At 42.5% G+C, this 19,607-nt stretch overlaps 1 protein-coding gene across 1 annotated transcript; it reads right to left on the minus strand.

Moving 5' to 3' along the window:
* Window positions 1–376: 376 nt before the first annotated feature.
* MMP1 (matrix metallopeptidase 1) lies at window positions 377–8,154 on the minus strand. The gene is made up of 10 exons (XM_079788743.1): window positions 7,999–8,154; window positions 7,332–7,576; window positions 7,090–7,238; window positions 6,302–6,427; window positions 5,421–5,576; window positions 5,174–5,291; window positions 2,483–2,616; window positions 1,800–1,962; window positions 1,145–1,248; window positions 377–920 (listed from the first exon to the last, which is right to left on the minus strand). Exons 1-10 carry the CDS (start codon window positions 8,098–8,100, stop codon window positions 811–813), a joined length of 1,407 nt encoding a protein of 468 aa, XP_079644869.1. The 5' UTR covers window positions 8,101–8,154; the 3' UTR covers window positions 377–810.
* Between the last annotated feature and the right edge of the window lie 11,453 nt (window positions 8,155–19,607).

Below are 19,607 nucleotides of genomic sequence, written 5' to 3' on the forward strand. Positions count from 1 at the left end.
ACCTAGAATTAATTTTAGAATCCTAATATGAAACATGGAAAATAGACTTTCTCCCCCTCCTATATGATATAAATTCCATAAGAATGAAAAATATTTGAAGTTTTTGTATTTCCAGGTTTCCCACATGAATATTTTGCATGGTTGTCTACTTCCCATTTCAAATTTGAAAATTAAGCTCTGTGAGTGGGGCATTATAACCAGTAATAAAAGTATTATAACTTAACCCTTTGCACTCGCTTGCTTTTTTCTCGATTCCTTTATTCTAATGCTAACCGTGTCGAGTCACACTCGACATCCGAGTGCAAAAGGTTAACCATAATAGAAAGTTTATAAAACAGTAGAGACAAGGATGGCTTTATTCCAAACATAAAACATTTTATTTTCTGTAACGAAAGCTGTCCCTGGCATTTCAGGGTGATAGTAGGTAGTGGCTGTGCACTTTTTCTCAAACTGCTTTTTCTCTGGTGTAGACTCGGATCTCTGCCTCTTTCTTTCTTGGGAGGAGACGTTCATCACTGTGGCTGCTCCCAGGTTTAAAGTAGAGTCTTATACTTTGTAAAAGAGCTTCTCTCTTTGCAAAGTTGGCCCATACGTATTGATAAGCTATGAAACTTGACCTTTCTTAGCGCTCATTTGTAGAACTAAGTTATAAAAGTACACAAAGCATTGCATTCTAAATCATGCAGAATGAGGTATAGATAAAAGTATACTAAATAGCTATGAATTAAAAAAAATATATATGGCTCTTCAGGAAAATTCTTTCCTTGTGTTCTTGAAATACATTTTTCTGTTCAATGTTGAAACAGTCGATCAATTTTGTCTACAGTTGAACCAGCTGTTAGCTTTCTGGAGAGTCAAAATTCTCTTTGTTTTAGGATCAAATTTGTACTGCCTCGTTCCACGGAAGAAATAGAAAAATCCTAGAAACAAAACAAAAGGTATTTACTACATTACACAAGTAATTTCTAGGTTTAATTGAATTCTTAAAAAACCCAAGTCATTAGTGAGAACAAATCTTTTTTTGGCATTTGCTGTTCTAAATAATAATACTGATGCTATTCTATGGCAAAAATAAATAAATAAATAAATAAATAAATAAATAAATAAATAAATAAATAAATGAAATAGGTATATATTCACTTACCATCTTTTTGGAAAACTGCATCAACTTTGTTGCCAATTCCAGGAAAGTCAGCTGCTATCTTTTTGGGATAACCTGCATCCATGGATTGTTTGTATTCATCATACCTGATCCAGAAATGATTAAACGGGTCAGAACCATCTGTTAAACAAGTAGCCTTCTCAAAATCACTATAGGGTATTCACCAACAAGAATGTAGTAAGAACTAATTCCATAGATCATGTGTACAATGGGGGTGGTGGTGGAATGAGGTGAGGTAGGATGTTGGGTAGACTAGAAGATTCTTGAGGTCCCTCTAAACTCCAGCATCTAAACCTAATTTTCCAGGTGATGCCACACAATGTCTTACTAAGGTATAATGTGACTAAACATAAGTTTCTTTTAGCTGAAGTAGCTCTCTCTCTCTCTCTCTCTCTCTCTCTCTCTCTCTCTCTCTCTTTTTACTTCTTCTTTTTCAAATTCATCCCCAGCTGATCCCTGAATTCCTGGGACAGGTATTGCATGATGATTATTGATCAAGAGACTTGGATGCTTGACTGGCTACAGCCATTCATAGAAAAGGCAGCTAGCCAAGGCAATATGAGAATCATCTGTGAGTGGTTCCATTTAGAACTTTCTTTCTATGTAGAGAAATCTGGTGCCCTAACTTTTTCTTTACCTCCATATCTTGTCAGCAACAAAGAAGTATGTTTTCCCAGTATCTTCCTCAAAAACAGCAGCATTGATTTTCTTCACACTTCTAGGGAAGCCAAAGGATCTGTAGATGTCTTTGGGGTATCCGGGCAGCGTTTGCTGCCCCTGAACAGCCCAGTACTTATTGCCTGCCAATCAAGAAACAGTGATTAAAACACCCTGAGCACCAATAGGCAGTGAGGAGATTTCTACCTAAGTTAGTTTCACTGACTAGAGCAATGTCCTGGCTACACATCAGAATTAACTAGGGAGATTGTTAAAAATACAGATGTTGGTATCCAACCACAGACAAATTAAATCAATATATTTAAAAAAGTTTTCTTGATGATTCTAATACGCAGCATTTTTGAGAATGGCTGGTTTATGGGGTTGGGGACTTCCATCTGGAGCCAGGCATTGACATGACTAAAGAGTTCATGAGGCCACCTCAGGGATAGTCAATTCATGGACTATTTATATCTCCAATCATATGCTTTTGATTTAAAACGACTCAGAAATGCACTGTGCAATTCTTAATTAAGGCGATGGACTCCCTTAACTGATTTGGTGAGACTTATATTTTTAAAATTCCTTAAAGAGAAAGGAGGTAGTGCTCTCTTCTATCTCAGCCAATGAAAAATTAATTCATACAATCATTGAAAGCATTACCTTTGAAAAACCGGACTTCATCTCTATCAGCAAACTCATAAGCAGCTTGAAGTCCATTGGGCAGATTTGGCCAGAAGATAGTGATGAAATTGAGCTCAGGTTCCGGGTAGTAAGAACTTACGCGTATGTAGAACCTGGTTTGAAAAAAAGAGAAAAGGGTTTTTATCTAATCTATAGCAACTTATGGTTTATGTCCAACTCCTTCTTACTGCTGGCAGGAGTGGTGTGCTGGTAAATGTTTAACATCTGGCTCTCCAAGGTGAGGGTGGAGCAGAGTTCTAGCATTTGCTTATTCCCAGGTTGGAAATATTCCCACCATGGCAGATTTAAAGAGATTTGCAGTATCACACCATTGTGTGGTATTTCTGCCACCAAACACATTAGGCATAAACAACCACAGAATATAAATAAAGAGTAAAATGTAACAAAATAATTACAAAAGGGTGAGTTGTTCTTTTTAATCCTTACCTGAGTATATGTTTATTTATTTTAGAGAGAGGAAGTAAGAGAAAGAAAGAGAGAGAGAAAAACATCAAGTGAGAGAAACATCGATGGATTGCCTCCCTACATGTGCCTCTACCAGGGATCAAACCTGCAACCTAGGTATATGCCCTGACTGGGATTTGAACCACAACTTTTTGGTGTATGGGGTGATGCTCCAAGCAACTGAGCCATCTGGCCAGGGCCAAAGAGGTAAGTTTGGATTATTTTTATTACCTTTGGTTAAATATAATTGTAAGTTGATGTAATTTAAAAATCTTTAAATTCATTTTTAGAGAGAGAGAGGAAAGGGGAGGGAGAGGGAGAAGGAGAAGGAGAGGGAGAGAAACATCTATGTGAGAGCAAAACATTGATCATCTGCCTCCAGCATGCCCCCCATCAGGGATAGAGCCCACCACCTAGGCATGTGCCCTGACCAGGAATCAAACTGGAAAACTCTTGGTGCATGGGATGACACCCAACCAACTTAGTCACACTGGCCAGAGCTATCTTAACTCTTAATAATGTTTGTGTTTAACAACCAGCTTGCAAAATTCTCAAAATTTAAAACTCGGCTTTGGCGAGCCCTTAGGATTCTGCTGCAGCACACCGCTGGCTGGAATACAGCACTAACATCCTACACTAGTGTACACTTTCAACACACAGGGCCTTCCCTGCATCGTGCCCTATCTCACACAGACCCTGCAAGAAAGCATTACTCTCCTTTTACAGGTGAGAAATCAAGGTCAGGGGAGGTGAAGGGAGCTATCTAAGGCTGGGCAGCTGATGAGACAAAGGTTAATTTTAAACTCAGGTCTGGCAGCCCCTCCCTTTGTCTTGCTGTGGCTGGTGGTTTGCAGTGTTGATTCTACAGTCCACAGTGACTGCAGAAACAGCAAAACATAGACTGCCATTGGCCCGTCAGAAGCATTTCCAGATTCCAGGCCACAGGAAAGACTGTGACCGTGGCAGTCAGAAATCGACTTCTAGATCCAGTCCTGCCTCAGTCCTACCTCAGCCTCTGTGAGACCTTGGAGGTCGGTTACTGTCACTGTTTCTAGTCTTCCATGTCTTCATGACTTGGTGATGCTTTCATGATCTCAGGGTCCCTTTAGTGCCTGCAAATCCTAGACTTGGTCCTATTCCTTGGAGTAATCCTTCATATACTTGCTTGGATAGGTGTTCTACTATACCGAGAGCTTTCCTTAAGCACCATGTATTTCCTGAGCACCCCTAGCACTGAGCTGCACCCAGTGACTTACATCCAGCCTTATCTTTACACTCAAAACTAGTCCCGAAAGGGATAAAAAGCATTAGCAGTCAATGCCCTGCATTGTGGGGTAGATATGACCATGATGTATTAGAACAGCACCAACAACACTCCATAAAGAGTGGCTGAGGAGATTAGAGCTTTTCTGAGCACTCCTACTTTCTATGTGCTGTGGACTGCATCACTCAGAAAAAGAGAATATAATGATGCCTGGTCTTTTAGGAATCAGTACAGTGTGTAGGGCAGGCCTGTTCTTCATGTGTGAGGGCTCCCCAGCTTTCCTGAGGCCACATGCTGCACAGGGAGACCTAGGATCCTCCTCTGAGGAGGGAAGCACATTGTGTTTGCTCACATCTACCCAGGAGAGGTGTCTTATGAACACATGGGGATTCTCTGGCAAGGGCTCCTGCCCCTCTCTGGGCCTCTGGAGACAACAGAGACCTGTCACCACCACAGGCTTTGGGAGGATTATCTTTCCCAGAATGGAAGGGGTGATACTTAAAGGGGACCAGCATGATGGTGCCATGAAAATAACTGATTTCTCTTAATAATGCACTAACATCCTGATCATCATAAAGAATGTCATAAGTGACAAGAGCCCTGGAGAAGGAGTCAGAAGACCAACTTGGTATCCTCAAAGGATCTCTTTCCTTCTCTATGCCTTACTTTACTGATCTGTAAAATGGGATTATATTTACTGACTTTCTGCTTCGGTGTTTGTTTGCTTTTCCTGATAGTCAAATGGCAGAATACATGTGGGAAAACAAAGTTGTTATAAATTAATTAGGTTTTTCCAATGCAAACAAGCGCTATCACATAATTATGTATATAAACAAGTGTAAGATAAGCAATGTGTGAGGCATACTAGTGGCCCATATGGATCTGTAGTAGTGAATGTTGTTATTATTACAAACACCAAACAAGAAGAATTGATGTCTTACCTGTCTTTGAGGAACATCACTTCTCCTCGAATCGTAGTGATAGCATCAAAGGTTAGCTTACTATCACACACTTGTGGGGTTTGGGGGCCCATTGGCTGGATGGGATTTTCAGAGGGTCCTAAAGAAAAAATAGATCTGAAGTTAGTGCTGCCTGGCTTGTGAAAAGGACATAAACAATGAAAGGCAGCTTCTTAAAAGATACTGTATCTAATGAGTCCTTGTCTGTGATGGTTTTCTTAGTACTCACCATATATGGTCTGGATACCATTGATGTCATCCTGGGAGAGTTGAACATCACCACTGAAGATGTAGTTGGGGAACATCAAAGCCCCAATATCAGTAGAATGAGAGAGTCCAAGAGAATGGCCCAATTCATGAGCAGCAACACGATACAAGTTGTAATCTAAAAGGGCCAGTAAAACCATTTGCAATTACTTGAAATGTTTTCAGTTTCTAGATATTTAATGAAGATATACAACTCTACAAGAACTAATGCTCTTATTTTCTTCATAGCTTTTTAAAATATATATGAAACGTCTTCCTAAGGTGAAAGGAATGCATTAGTTCATAGGAAAGAGCGTGGTTAAAGTCTAAAGTCTATGATTACCCTGATACAATAAAAAGGCAAACTCAGTTGACTGAGGGGCTAGTACAGACTCATCAGTCTCATCAATGATTGGATAACACATATTTCACAGAGAAGCAATGGATTTCTATTAACACAAATTGTTTTTCCTATTTAAAAAACTGATACATCCTCCATGTTGGAAATTTTGTAAAACACATAAGCCTCTCCTTCCTTAATTTCCATATAATCTTACAACCACTATTAAATTTTGGTATGTCTGCTAGTAAAAAAAAAATTTTGGGAGATGCCTACAGGTAAACCAGTCAGATTCTCAACATTTTCTTAATAGAGATTTTAGTGTGGCCTATTTGTAGCCAATAAAATGCTGTTACTAACGGAAATATTATTTTCTTACCCTTTTCTAAATGTATCATGACTTTTCTTAATGGTAGTAGAAAATACATACTTCCATTAATGCGTTTTTCAGTTAAATCAACCAATTATTACATGCATCACAAAGGGGTGGGAAAAATTGATAAAGGCAAGATTAGTTGACTTACTTCTGAAATCTTTGGTCCATGTTTCATCTTCATCAAAGTGAACATCCCCTCCAATATATGGGCCTGGCTGAAAAGCATGAGCAAGGTTTCCTCCAGGTCCATCAAAGGGAGAGTTGTCACGATGATCTGCAAGAAACAGAATTCAACAAGTGTCCCCCTTGGTTATTTAGGGTAGCACGGGGGAGAAGTTTTTGCTTTTCCATGAGGCCAAAAGACTTCTATCCAATGTGATACAGTTTTCCCCCTTAAGCCCATCCTATCTAATAAAGAGGGAATATGCTAATTGACCCTCATGCCATCACAAAGATGGTGGTGCCCACAGCCAATAAGGGGGGAATATGCTAATTAACTGTCCTGCCCTCAAAGATGGCGGCGCCCACGCACAGGCAAACCTCAGATGTCAGCTGCCCAGCTGCCCAGGGCTGGCCTGAGGCGCAGGCAAGCCTCAGATGGTGGCTGCCCAGCCACCCAGGGCCACCCGAGGCTCAGGTAATGAGAACCAGCTGAGGCTTGCGCTGCTGGAAGTGGCAGCAGCAGGGGTGTGAAGGGGGCATTGCCTTCCCTTGATTGCTGGGTCGCCTCCTGCTCCTGAAGGCTCCCAGACTGTGAGAGGGGGCAGGCCAGGCTGAGGGACCCCCCATGCAGTGCATGAATTTTCATGCACCGGGCCTCTAGTAGAAGCATAAAAGCAATACTATTAATCAAGAACTTGAACTATGAAGCTGAAGAGATTTAGGGGGCAGGTGAAGTTAAGGTGAGAATACATTCATGCTGCAAGAAGAGCTTACCTCCCCTGACGAAGGATATCAGTATGTCTGCTTGACCCTCAGAGACCTTGGAGAAAGTTAGGGGTGTGACAGCACTCCAGAGTTGAAAGGCTTTCTGAATGGCATGGTCCACATCTGCTCTTGACAAATCTGGTGTGTAATTTTCAATCCTAAAAATGAAGTAGAATAGAGACATAGAGGACCGCATTTCTTACAGCTGTGATGGGAGGTAGCGTTCTCCGTCTGTTGCTCAGCCTCCTTACCTATAGGTCAGCTGTGTTTGCTTCCACCGAGGGTTCCCCTCAGTGAGGACAAACGAAGCCACATCCGGCACCCCACATCTGGCCTGCTGCATCACCTTCAGGGTTTCAGCATCTGGCTTCCCAGTCACTTTCAGCCCAAAGAATTCCTGCATTTGCTTCAGTTTTTCAACCACGAGGCCACTCTTTCTCTGCCTTTCAATTTGTTCCCCATCACTCTTCAGGTCATAGTAGTTCTCCAAGTATTGCTGAGGAAAGATAGTGTTATTGTAACACTGGACGGGAAATCTTTCTCAAGATTGACAGTGAAACAGAGAACTACTTTGAAAGACTGTGCTTGGATTTCTTGATCCTTATTATCTTTATCACTGGTAGAAGCTATAATTCAGAGGTAAATCTCTCTACCATCAGCTATTATGAAGTCAGAAATACAATCTGTAGAGCCACATTTGCATATCCTTCCTTTGGTTTCCTTTCACCTCCAGCTAGAAAGGGAGCGTCTATGCATACATACATTTTGGAGGAGAAAGAGCTTTCTAACAAAAATGTCTCTTTTTAGAAAATCCACCCTTAAATAAACTTCATTGTGCTCACTACTACTACTCTGATATACTGTGGGAAAATGCAAATAGAGGCTTTTCCATTTCTGGAATTGAAATTCAACATTTACCTGGACCGTCTGCTCAGCATCCTCTTGCATTTTTAAAGTCGTTGCTGGGAAGCCTTGAGACCCTAGGCCCCAGAACAGCAGCAGCAGGGGAAGGCTGAGCATGCTGACCTCTGTCTTCCTTCTCAGCTAAAGAAATCTGATGGCTCCCCACCTGCCTGCTGCTCCAATATCTCAGCTAGGGAGCTCCCTCTTTATATAGAGAGCCCTTGCTCTTCCGGAAAACCAGAAGTGGTCTGAGTCACATTTCATAACATCCTCTTGATTAGCAGTGAATCGCATGAGCAATCATCAGAACTGGTGACTCCAAGTAGATTATTTGGGTTCGCTTGGTGTTGCAATCTTATGATTAATATCAGATAGGACGCGTGTGAAGGAGACACACTAAACCAGGTAAACAGTTGTTTTCTTTCATTTGTTTCTATTCTGTTTGAGAAAGGCCTTGTTACACAGGACACGGATCACAGAGTACTCAATGACCTCTTAAAAACAGGTCTTGATTCTGCTTGTTATAAAGTGATCCAGGTTGTACACACCTTGCTTCCAGGGCAGAGGTCAGGATTGCTGACATCACAGGCTCTATGCCTATTCAGCACCTGTAGTAACTGAAGTTTGTTTAGCTCCACAGGCATTCACCTTGGCATGGTTTTCCTGGTTTAGTGGGGTTCCCTGCTAAGCTGCCTACTACACTTTTTGCATAGCACCATGGTTTCCCTTAATCTTTATTCAGGCCCAGGATTTGAGAACCTTGGCTGAGACGACCCTAGTTCACAGGTGGCCTATGAGAACTCTCTGCCATGTGTAGATAGACCCTGGCCCATCGGCATCATGGGAAAAGGAAGATCCTTCTCTGAAACCTGTCAGAATGTACCAGGTCGGGCAGAGGCTGGCAAAAGATCAAGTGTGAGTCTAGGGTCTTACTTTTAATCATCCGTGTTCCCCTGGATGTGAACACATCTTTGCTCCCCCAGGCAGCAATTATTTATTCTTACAGGTATGCATCCATTCATATATTTATTCATTCATTCAAATTATCTTATTTAACATCTTCTGTGCACCAACTACTATGGGAGAGGCTAATTAATAAACAGACATCTGTGGAACAACTTAAGATGGCTTTAACGGAAGTCTGTATAAAGTTGCACAGGTTAGTTTTACCAAAAAGTGCTGGTCTGGGAGAAGCTTTGGAGCTGGTACAGCCCTAAGTGTCCTGACGTTCATAAATCCTCCTACTTCCGTCATAATTTTTGCCAAATCTTTGCCAATACCAGTGCCACCTCTGGTATTATTTTTTCTTTAAATTTACTTTAAAAGCTTTCCCTCTTTTCAGGCTATCGTATCTCTAAAGTCATAGCTAAATGAACTATTCTTGTTGCATGCACATTAAAATAAACGCATGGCTAAGTTACAAAAAATGTCCCTTCATGTGTCCACGTTCGACATCCACTTGTCTTGGTGGTATCCATTCCAGTCTTGGAGAGAAAAGTTGGTCTAAATCTGTAGCTTCCTGTATTCGCATCCTACCTTCCTTCCTTGAAAGTGTTTAAATGAGACATAAAGTTGAGAAACACTTTCCTGCCTTTCTCCTCATGGCATGTCAGTTTTGCTTTCTCACGACTTTGCTCACCTTACAGACTTCTGTTTCCCTCCCTACACTAAGAACAACATCATATGCAAAAATATGTTGCTTCAATATTGTGGGACCGATATAAAAGAACGTATTTCTTCACTTAACCACAACTTCCTTATCCATGTGGAGTTCAAAGGTGTATAAGGAACTGGAAGGAGCTCTCACAAAAATGAAATTCTGCCCTTCTCACCGACGGAGATAGAGGGCGGGGCAGTGACCAACGAGCGCTAGTGATGGGAGTGACCTCAGCCCAGGCGAGGAAAGCAGTGAAAGGAGCTCTTTACACCGGAGGTTGAATGCAGACTGTGTCTCAAAGTCAAGGAGTGGCTGACACACCCTGGCTATTAGGGGGTCTGGTCAGGGTGAGGAGGTTGCCCCCAGCTCTTTGGCCTGGGAAACAAGAGTTATCTCAAGAGAACAGCATTGTGACCATCCGGACTGGACAGGAAAGTACATAAGATATCATTCTGGGAGAGTTTCATAAAATGTTAATTCTGGCAAAAGTTGATATATACTGCAGTTTAGAAGTTTTCCAACTTTTAAAAACTATTATATCCTTTTTAAAAAAATCCCTTTTGGAAAACTAGCTCCTAAACCAGAAAAAGAAGAAATGCTCTGATGGAAGTGGGAAATGGGGCCTGGAAGTCCCACCTACATCACTCCTACTTTGTCCCCGGTCCTTTCTCTAGCAAAGTCCCCAGTTCCTATGGAACAATGAGGGGTCAGGGGCATGAAGTTCAAAAACCATGGGTCTAGTCCAGCATTTGATTTTCCAAGTAAAGAAACTAAAGAACAGAGGAGTTGTCTCCAGGCCGGGGGCCACGCCTCTGACGGGGGAGGACATGGTGGGGAAAATTACAGGTAGAACTTGGACTGATATAATTTTCTCCTGGCCTGAGTCCCGAGCTCTTGAGCTAAAAGTTCTATGTTTTCTTACGACTTCAAGGATGCTATGTGGATTGGAAACTGGTTACTTAAAACAACCTTTTGTTGAATTTCTTCCTAAAATAACAAAGAAGTTTAAATTAAGTTTTGGCTAAGCAGCAAGCTTCAGTTTCACCTCATCCTGAATCTCAAAATCTCCAGTTGGGTATTCATAGCAGAACACATGTAACTTCCGGGCTAGTGCTAGTGGGTGCTCTACCTGTGAGTGAAAAAGAAAACATGAACATCTAGAACAAAGAGCTAGGGATGAAATCTTACCCAAATCCCAGCAATGCTTGGACTTGGCCCAGTTTCCAAGAAGCTCAAAACATGTTGAAATTTTTTTGCTCTTCACATCCAGATTTTCTTGTTTGTTTATTGTTGTTCTCTATGAGCTGCTTTTTTTCTCCATAATCCCCTTTTGGATGTACTTTTTTGGGGAAATTACTCCTGTACACTTTATCCCCTGGGAGACTGACAGGTTTAAGAAACTCTCATGATTGTGGCCAAGGCAACTAACTCCTGACTGTTTCCAAACAGGCAGATTATCTCCTTTCCATGGTTTTCTTGGTTGCTTCCTACTGACTGCTCTGTGAAGTCTCAAATATGTTTGTATTTTTCCATGTTACATTCAATCTTGGAATTTCAGTTTTGTTTCCTATTTTTTTTATGATTGGAAATCCAACATTTTCGATTTTATAATTCAATTTGAGTGTCAGATATATTTGTTACTTCTTCAATCCTATATGTCTTAAAATGGTCTTTAGCTAGAAACTTTTAATATTTAATGCTGTTTTGTTTAGGGAGTAACATGAGGGAATGATGTGCTCCACCCCAAGTATTCTCCCTACCTACGGCCAGGTGGTAGCTTTATGAACAGTCACTGTGTGCCAGACACCTAACAGACACTTTGTACCTATTGGTTGCCTCAGTCCTGGTGGTTACCCTTCAGGAGGGAATGATTGACGCATCAAACCTGAGTCACTTATTGACAGGTGTCTGTGTAACTCCAGTCCACCTCTTAGCAGTCTTCATGGTGCTCCTGTCAGCAAAGATGAGGCGCATACTCTGAGTATAGAAAATTTCCCCCCTGTCAATAATATAACTAGTATTGTGAGATACCAGGCTGGTTACATTACTTCTGTCATGTCTACAATTTCTCCATGCCAACACCTTGTCCCTCAGGTCTGAAAGAGCTTTTAAACTACCTCTCACCTTTATTTCCTTTACTAAAATCCATGATATTGAAGATTACAGTTATTACCTCAACTTAGTAGATGTTTACAAATGACTGTTGGATGAACCAATGAATGAATAAATCAATGAATAGCTACGAAATGATATAAATAAGAGGGCCGTTTCTCATTAGGCCCTGTAGCCTGCAAAAAGTCTTATGCCCTTGGTTAGATTTTTACTTCTTTAACCTACTCTCCTAAGATTCAAATTATTTAAAATCTCATAGAAAAAAAAATGGATAGTGTTCATTGAGTGTAGATTTTGAATGAAGCACTAAATATTTACTTTTGGCTATTTGCCTACCATACTGTAATTGTTTACTCTGATTATTTTGAGCATTTTATTGATACATTTGCCAATAATATTTTCCCATCTGGATAATTTCTTAGATACTTTGGAAAATGCTTATAGGTGCGCATTTTTGAGACCAGACTACAGACTTTTGCAGTTGTAGGTCTCCTCTAAGGAGGTTCAAACCTAGGGCCCTGGCGGGGCTAAGGGCTGCTTGTACCATTGCTCAGCTCAGACATGTTGGAACCATTCTCTCTCAGCCCTCTGTACACATAGAGTTGAGATGTGTGAGGAAGCTCAGGGCATCCCTATGGGGTTTTGATAATGGGGCAATGCCCAGACCTATGACTTGCTTGTTTTTGGAACCTCTGATGTATGTACCTGTGCTGACTTCAGAACTTTTGTCTATAATTTAGGCCTCAAATTATGCCCTATTGCGGCAGACTTTTTCTGTGTTTTAGATAAAGTAGAATGTTCAGTAAGCTGATAGCCTTTTGTCCAGTTTTTAAAAAATATCTCTCAATTACTCATGCACCTGCTGTAATTCATAGCAATGAGAGTGAGGCTGATCAGCTGGTTTTCTAAGTCAACCAGTATGAGTGCTGGGTAAAAGAAATAGCATTTAACATTTACTGCATCTTTGACAACTTTAACACACATGACTGTTTTGTCCTCACAATAATTCTATGGAATAGTTAAGGCATACGCTATTATTTCTATTTCATAAGTGAAGAAACTGTAGCAACTTTTCATGATTAAGTCTCTTGTTCAGGTTTTTCCACTCTACAGTGTTAGAGATAGAAACTTGAACTTGGGTCTTTGATTACAAAATCAGGTGACTCAGCTCTTACTACGAAACATAAACCATGCAGATATTTTTATATACGTGGTGTTGGGATACATTTTTTAGTTCTAGTAGAAAATTATTGTTGAAATAGCCCACAAGACAGCATAGTTCCTGTTTGCTGAAGCTGACATCTCCCCTGTGATTTCAACCCTTCTATCTTCCATATGTTTCTTTTGGTATAGATCTTTTCCCTCATCCTGTGAACATGTCTGCCTCTGAAATAGATTGATGACCACAATGATAACTACTATCACAACCTGGTACTCCTCAAGCATCTCTCTGGTGTTTAACCATCAATCTATTACTGAAACTTATGTTGACTTTTGTGCCGTGCCAGCACGTCCAAGGGTGAGCCTGAGGAGGGGCAGTGAGGGATTAAAGAAGACAGACAAGAGAATACAGCTGGGGCTCGGAGGATCTCCCGTGCCTGGATGAGGACACAAAAAGACTCAGCCTGCAAGTGAGGTTTTATTTTATAGTGAGATCAAAACAAGGGTAGTGGCCAACATGTTTACAATGTTCTTGTGAGTTTCACTTTTTTTTGACAGCACTTGCTGCACCTCCCATAGCTCATTAGCTACCTAGGAAGGAACTAGGGAGGGATATAAGGTTAAGCTTAATTATGCTAAGAGGGCAATAAACAAATTCTTTTAATATTTCTTTGACTTTTGTGTCTAACATCTGCACACCATTTATCTAACTAGTTTTATTGGTACATTTTTTTTTGGTAATTAAATTTATTGGGATGATATCTGTATATATAAAAGCCTAAGTGACTGAATGACTGAACGACTGGTAAACCAGTTGCTATGATGATCACTGCCACCAGGGGGAAGACGGTCAATGCAGGAGCTGCCCCCTGGTAGTCAGTGTGCTCTCACACCCAACCTCCTGTGGCCAGCCAACCTACTACAGTCCCTCCCCTCAGCTGATGGACCCCACCCATGCACAAATTCGTGCACGGGGCCTCTAGTTGGTTAATAAGACTCTATAGGTTTCAAGTGTACAATTTTATGATACATCATCTCTATATTGCATGTACTGCACTCTCAGTGTTTACTACTAACTCCCACCACCAACCATATTAAATGGCTTTTTCTCAGATCACATTCTCATTGATCCATTTTGGCATTTGATACTCAGTCTTAGGGTGGGGGGTGCAATCAGGTGTGGGGCAGCCAGGGGGAGGGGTTGTGGGCCTATTGTGGTGGGGCAGGCTGATTGGGGGCAGGACTGGGGGGGAAGGGAGGAGGCATTTGGCCGGCCCCACTCTTGATGGGGTGGGAGAGTCCAATCAGGGGCAGGCTAGCAGGGGGGAGGGGCCGCAAATTTGGCTAGCTGGCCCCACCCCCTGATCAGTCCGGTTCACTGGCTACAGTGGGTGTCATAACGACTGGTCATTAGGTCGTTATGGCCATTATGTAAGCTGGATTCATATATATATATGGCTGGAACATAGAGAGTACACATAAATGTATTTTTATGAGTAAAATTCTCAATGATTTCCATTGTCTACCAGAGCAAATATAAACTAACTGTAGCACTGAAGACCTTCCATGCTCAGGTCTAAAAATGACTCCCCTGTCCCACTCTTCCAAACAAATGTATAAAAGAATTACATTGCTTCCCAGATATGTCTTACACCTTGTTCCCCTGCTTTGCCATACTTTTTCTGTCTCTTTATGTCTACCTGATACAATTCTACCCATTCTTTAAGGTCCAGTTTAAGTGTTACTTCATTCCCAAAGTTTTCTCTTTTCTCCCTCTGTGAGATAGTTCTACTTTGAATTATCATAGAACATTATATTTTATTAAAGCACTTTTCATATTATCCTTACCTTGACATCCTTTGTTGAAAGGGGCTCTGATTTTTTATTCTTTTTGTTTCCATTTCCATTTTCCAGAGCTTACCATATCAAATAGCTTTTTCTCAGGTATCCTACATAATAAAAGGGTAATATGTAAATTACCATCACTCCGCTACGCCCACGATTGGGCCATTGGGAGGCGCAGGGGGCGGGACTTGGCGTGGCCGGGGTGGCCGATTGGGCCGGCGGGATGCTGAGCTCGCGTTACCAATGGCAGCGTGAGCTCAGTGTCTGCACCATGGTTGTGCTGTGGCACAGAAGGGGCCTCTGGGGCAGGGAGCCCACGTCCTGCTGCGGACCATCAAAAGCGGGGAGCGAAAGCAGGGGAGCTGGCTGTCTGTCCGCTCCGGCACCAGGCCTTTTGAAAGCCTCCGCCGCTTTTGAAAGGCCTGGTGCACCAGTGGACAGACAGCCAGCTCCCCCGCGATCGAAAGCGGGGAGCTGTGTGTCCGCTTCAGCACCAGCGGACCCCCTGCCATCAAAAGCAGGGAGCAGGCTGCTAGCAGTGTCCGCAGAGTGTGCTAGGCTTTGCGGGGCAGTGGATATGGCCTGGATGACAGGTTAGGCCTAGGGGACCCTGTGATTTAATCATGCACTGGGCCTCTAGTAATATATAAGGCATCAGACCACGTGCTAGGAATTGCAAAATAACCAGATACCAATTTTGTTCTTAGGAGTTACTTTTCTCATGATATAGTTAAACACTGTCTCTATAAACAGCCTGTTTATTATATAAATGATCATTTCTTCAAGTAGTTGTTAACATTTTTATTTATTGATTTTGAGAGAGAGAAATATATTTGTTGTTCTACTTATTTATGCATTCATTGGTTGACTCTTGTATGTGCCCTGACTGGGGATCAAACCCACAACCTTGTTGTATCAGGGTGACACTCTAACCAACTTAGCTATCGGGCCAAGGATCTTAGGTACAATTTATATTATACCTATGAATATTTACATAGGCATATATCTCCAAAATTATTATGGAAGGCAACAGGAAAAATAAGATTCATAATACAAGCATGTGCTTTCCAGCCACTTTATCCAGGAATCTATTGATGGCTAAAACAAATATAATTAAAGTCCCATTTTGCTATTCATAGAAGCATGCTTCTTTCTGGAACTTCTTAGTGCTGACAACAGATCTTGTCATATTGGCATAAGTATCATCAGTTGGGCATTTTTAGAGAGGTAAGTGAAGAAAGACTTAAAGGAGCGGCGTGGTTAGATAGCTGTCTGAACTATGTTGCAATAAGCTCTCCCTGGAGGGTCTTCTGTTGAGTCCTGGGGAGCTGATAAAGGTGCAAGGCTATCAAGCCATTTGGACACCAAAACATGAGTAACTGTCAGTCGGGATTTGGTGTAAGAGCAAAGGCATGCAACTAGTCAGTTTCGGAATTGCCTATGACATTGGAGAGGATTTGGGAGACTTATTCCATTATAGAAAGGTGGCTAAGTTACCGAGTCTTCAAATTGCCTTATGAAATAATTTAATCTTGGAGATCAATTGAAAAAACAACCAAGTTCTGCTTCCTTTCATATTAGTGGTCTTTGAAGTTGGGGTAGCATAACATTATTTTCCAAATAAGTCACATGCAATTAGAAGAGTTTCTAGCACAGAAGAACAGAATAAGTGCTAAAGAAGGGTTAGCTTTATTATTATTATTATTATTATTATTATTATTATTATTATTTGTCCTCTGCCAACTAAATTCAGTGTGAGGTACAGAGAAAGCCACAGCCTGTCACTTCCAGCCAGATTCTGTGGCTTCCTGGGGTTGGCATGGGTTTCCCATGAAAGCACACAAAACACAGTGCCCGTCCCTTAGGCACAGCTGGTACCCCTCCATGGTTCTGGGAAAGGAAGTTAGGTTCCCAGGCTATGCATCTTTCAAAAGGAGAATGCCTGTGGTGGGGCAGGAGAATGTGTACAGGTAGGATAAATGGAGCAGCTCAGAAGGCTCTGTCTTAAGTGCTACACAATTAGAACATGGGGCTGTTTTACTTTCTGGCCTTGGAGCTCAACCTCAAGTCAGGGAGTCCTCTCTAATCCCCCAGAGTCCTGTTCTCATCTCTCCGAAGGTCCTGCTGTCACGGTTGTCAGAGCAAATCCACATATAAAGGAATAAAAGGGGATCGGTATAAAAAGGGATCAATATGAAATGGGACCTGTGTGTATTGCATATTTTACATATGTATGTATGTATGTGTGTATATACAAATATGCACACATGCATACATATATACACATACATGTTATTCTATAGAGTATATGTCATAGTGAAAGGGGACAGGAGTAGAATGTTGGGGAAACAGCTAGTATTGTAAGAAATATTAACCATGCTCTGTTAACCGTGATTGTTTAGTTCTGATTAAAGAAGGCACATTCTAACCTGGCTGGCAACTGCACTCGGGACCTGGGAGCTTCACCTGGAAATGCAGCCTGCCCTCAGAAACCAGACTTGCCAGCCCTTTGAAGATCCCCACACTTTCTTGCATACCTGCAGGCCTTTGCAAATCTCCAGCCTGCTCACCTGTTAACTGCCCATTTGGCCTATCCTTTGGCTATTTTCCCAAGTAAACCCAGCCCTTGCATATCACTAAGCCCTTTGAGGATCCCCACCCCTTTTGCCTTTCTGTAAACTGCCCATTTGCCCTTTTGCCTGCTTTCCTTTGTACTTCTACCTAGATAAACAGCTAGGCTTATGGTGGCTGGAGAAGAGATTTTTGTGGACTTCCCGCTGCTTTCCCATACTGCTGGCAATATTGGAGTAAATGCTCATATATGATTCAACCCTGTCTCTACTTAATTGGCTCAGGTAGTGATAGGCAATATGGACTCAGTTTGTCTGGTTACAATAGACTAATATATTGAGACTAGAGGCCCAGTGCACGAAATCGTGCACAGGGGTGTGTGTTCCTCAGCCCAGCCTGCACCCTCTTCAAACTGGGACCCCTCGAGGGATATCTGACTGCCTGTTTAGGCCCGATCTTAAACGGGCAGCCGGACAACTCTCTCACAATCCAGGACTGCTGGTTCCCAACTGCTCGCCTGCCTACCTTCCTGATTGCCCCTAACTGCCTTCCCCTGCAGGCCTGGTCACCCCTAACTGCCCTCCCCTGCAGGCCCGGTCGCCCCCAACTTCCCTCCTCTGCCGGCCTGGTCACACCTAACTACCCTCCCCTGAAGGCTTGATCACCCCCAACTGACCTCCCCTGTTGGCCTGATCACCCACAACTACCCTCCCCTGCAGGCCTGATCCCTCCCAACTGCCCTCCCCTGATGGCCATCTTGTGGCGGCCATCTTGTGTCCACATGGGGCATCCATCTTTGACCACATGGGGGCAGCCATCTTGTGTGTTGGAGTGACAGTCAATTTGCATATTACTCTTTTATTAGATAGGATAGAGGCCTGGTGCACGGGTGGGGGCCAGGTGGTTTGCCCTGAAGGGTATCCCGGATCAGGTTGGGGGTTCCCTTGGGGTGTGGGGTGGCCTGGGCGAGGGGCCTGTGGTGGTTTGCAGGCCAGCCACGCCTCCTGGTGACCCAAGCAGAGGCCCTGGTATCTGGGATTTATTTACCTTCTATAATTGAAACTTTGTAGCCTTGAGCAGAGGCCAGGGCTGGCCAGGAAGTTTGGCTTCCTCCATTGCCAGGGAAACCCAAGCCTCCTGCTCGCTCCGTGACCATAGCCATTTTTGTTGGGATTTATTTATCTTCTATAATTGAAACTTTGTAGCCTTGAGCGGAGGCCTGGGCCAGCCAGGGTGTGCAGGAAGCTTGGCTTCCTCCATTGCCGGGGAAACCCAAGCTTCCTGCCTGTTCCGTGGCCGCAGCAATCTTGGTTGGGTTAATTTGCATACTCACCCCTGATTGGCTGGTGGGCATGGCTTGTGGGTGTAGCTGAGATATGGTCAATTTGCATATTACTCTTTTATTAGATAGGATGAGAAATTGTATTTTTTGCATAATTTCCCCTGATCTTGCCAAGAGCTTCCTGTTCCCTAGTCTCAGAGGTGTCTTTAGGACTACACTCAAAATCTACTTGATTGAAGGTAATATCCCTTTCCAACCTTTGGGAAAGCTCGAGATCATTTGAGGAGGTTATGCGAGTGTCTTCAACTAAGGGGGGAAAGGAAAAGGGTGTGAGGGAAGCATGAGAGGAGCAGTTTTCTTAAATTGGAAAGGGAAACACTTGGGCAGTTCCCAACAGGTGTAAAGACTCATGTGCTACTTCTGGCTCCTTGGAAGCTCCTGGGGTGGTTGTGAGGCGGATCTAGGGAGGCCAGATCCCTGAGAGCTGGATGGTTCCGGTGCATAGCATAGGTGAGGAAAAATTGAACTCAGACATTCTCCAAGGCACCACTAGGTGGCAGAGTGGAGGTTTAAATCCAGGCTGGCTGCTTCCAGTCAAGGCACATTCCAGTATCAGTGATTTGTGCACAAAACAGTGGCTTTCTCATTGTAGTGAGCAGACATACCTCATTCTGGGGAGGAGGTGTGTAGGAGAATCCTCTTTCAAGCACCCTCTAAAGGGTGTGGTAGAAAAAGCCCAGAATTTTGAATCAAATTACATAGGGTTGAATCACAGCTGAGCAATCTTGAATGTTATCACCTGCAAAAAGGAAATAATAATGCTGACCCCATTGAAGATAGACTTGAGTTGACAGGTGCTTCGTAAATTGAATGACTACATAGAGGGTGGAGCATAAGTAAGTTTACAGTTATTCATATAGCTAATAATACAATAATTAATAAACAATAATACAAGAATAAATAGTGTTTCAAATACTCACAACTATAGACCTACTT

Source organism: Cnephaeus nilssonii, assembly GCF_951640355.1.
Source record: "Cnephaeus nilssonii genome assembly, chromosome: 13".
Lineage (NCBI taxonomy): Eukaryota > Metazoa > Chordata > Mammalia > Chiroptera > Vespertilionidae > Cnephaeus > Cnephaeus nilssonii.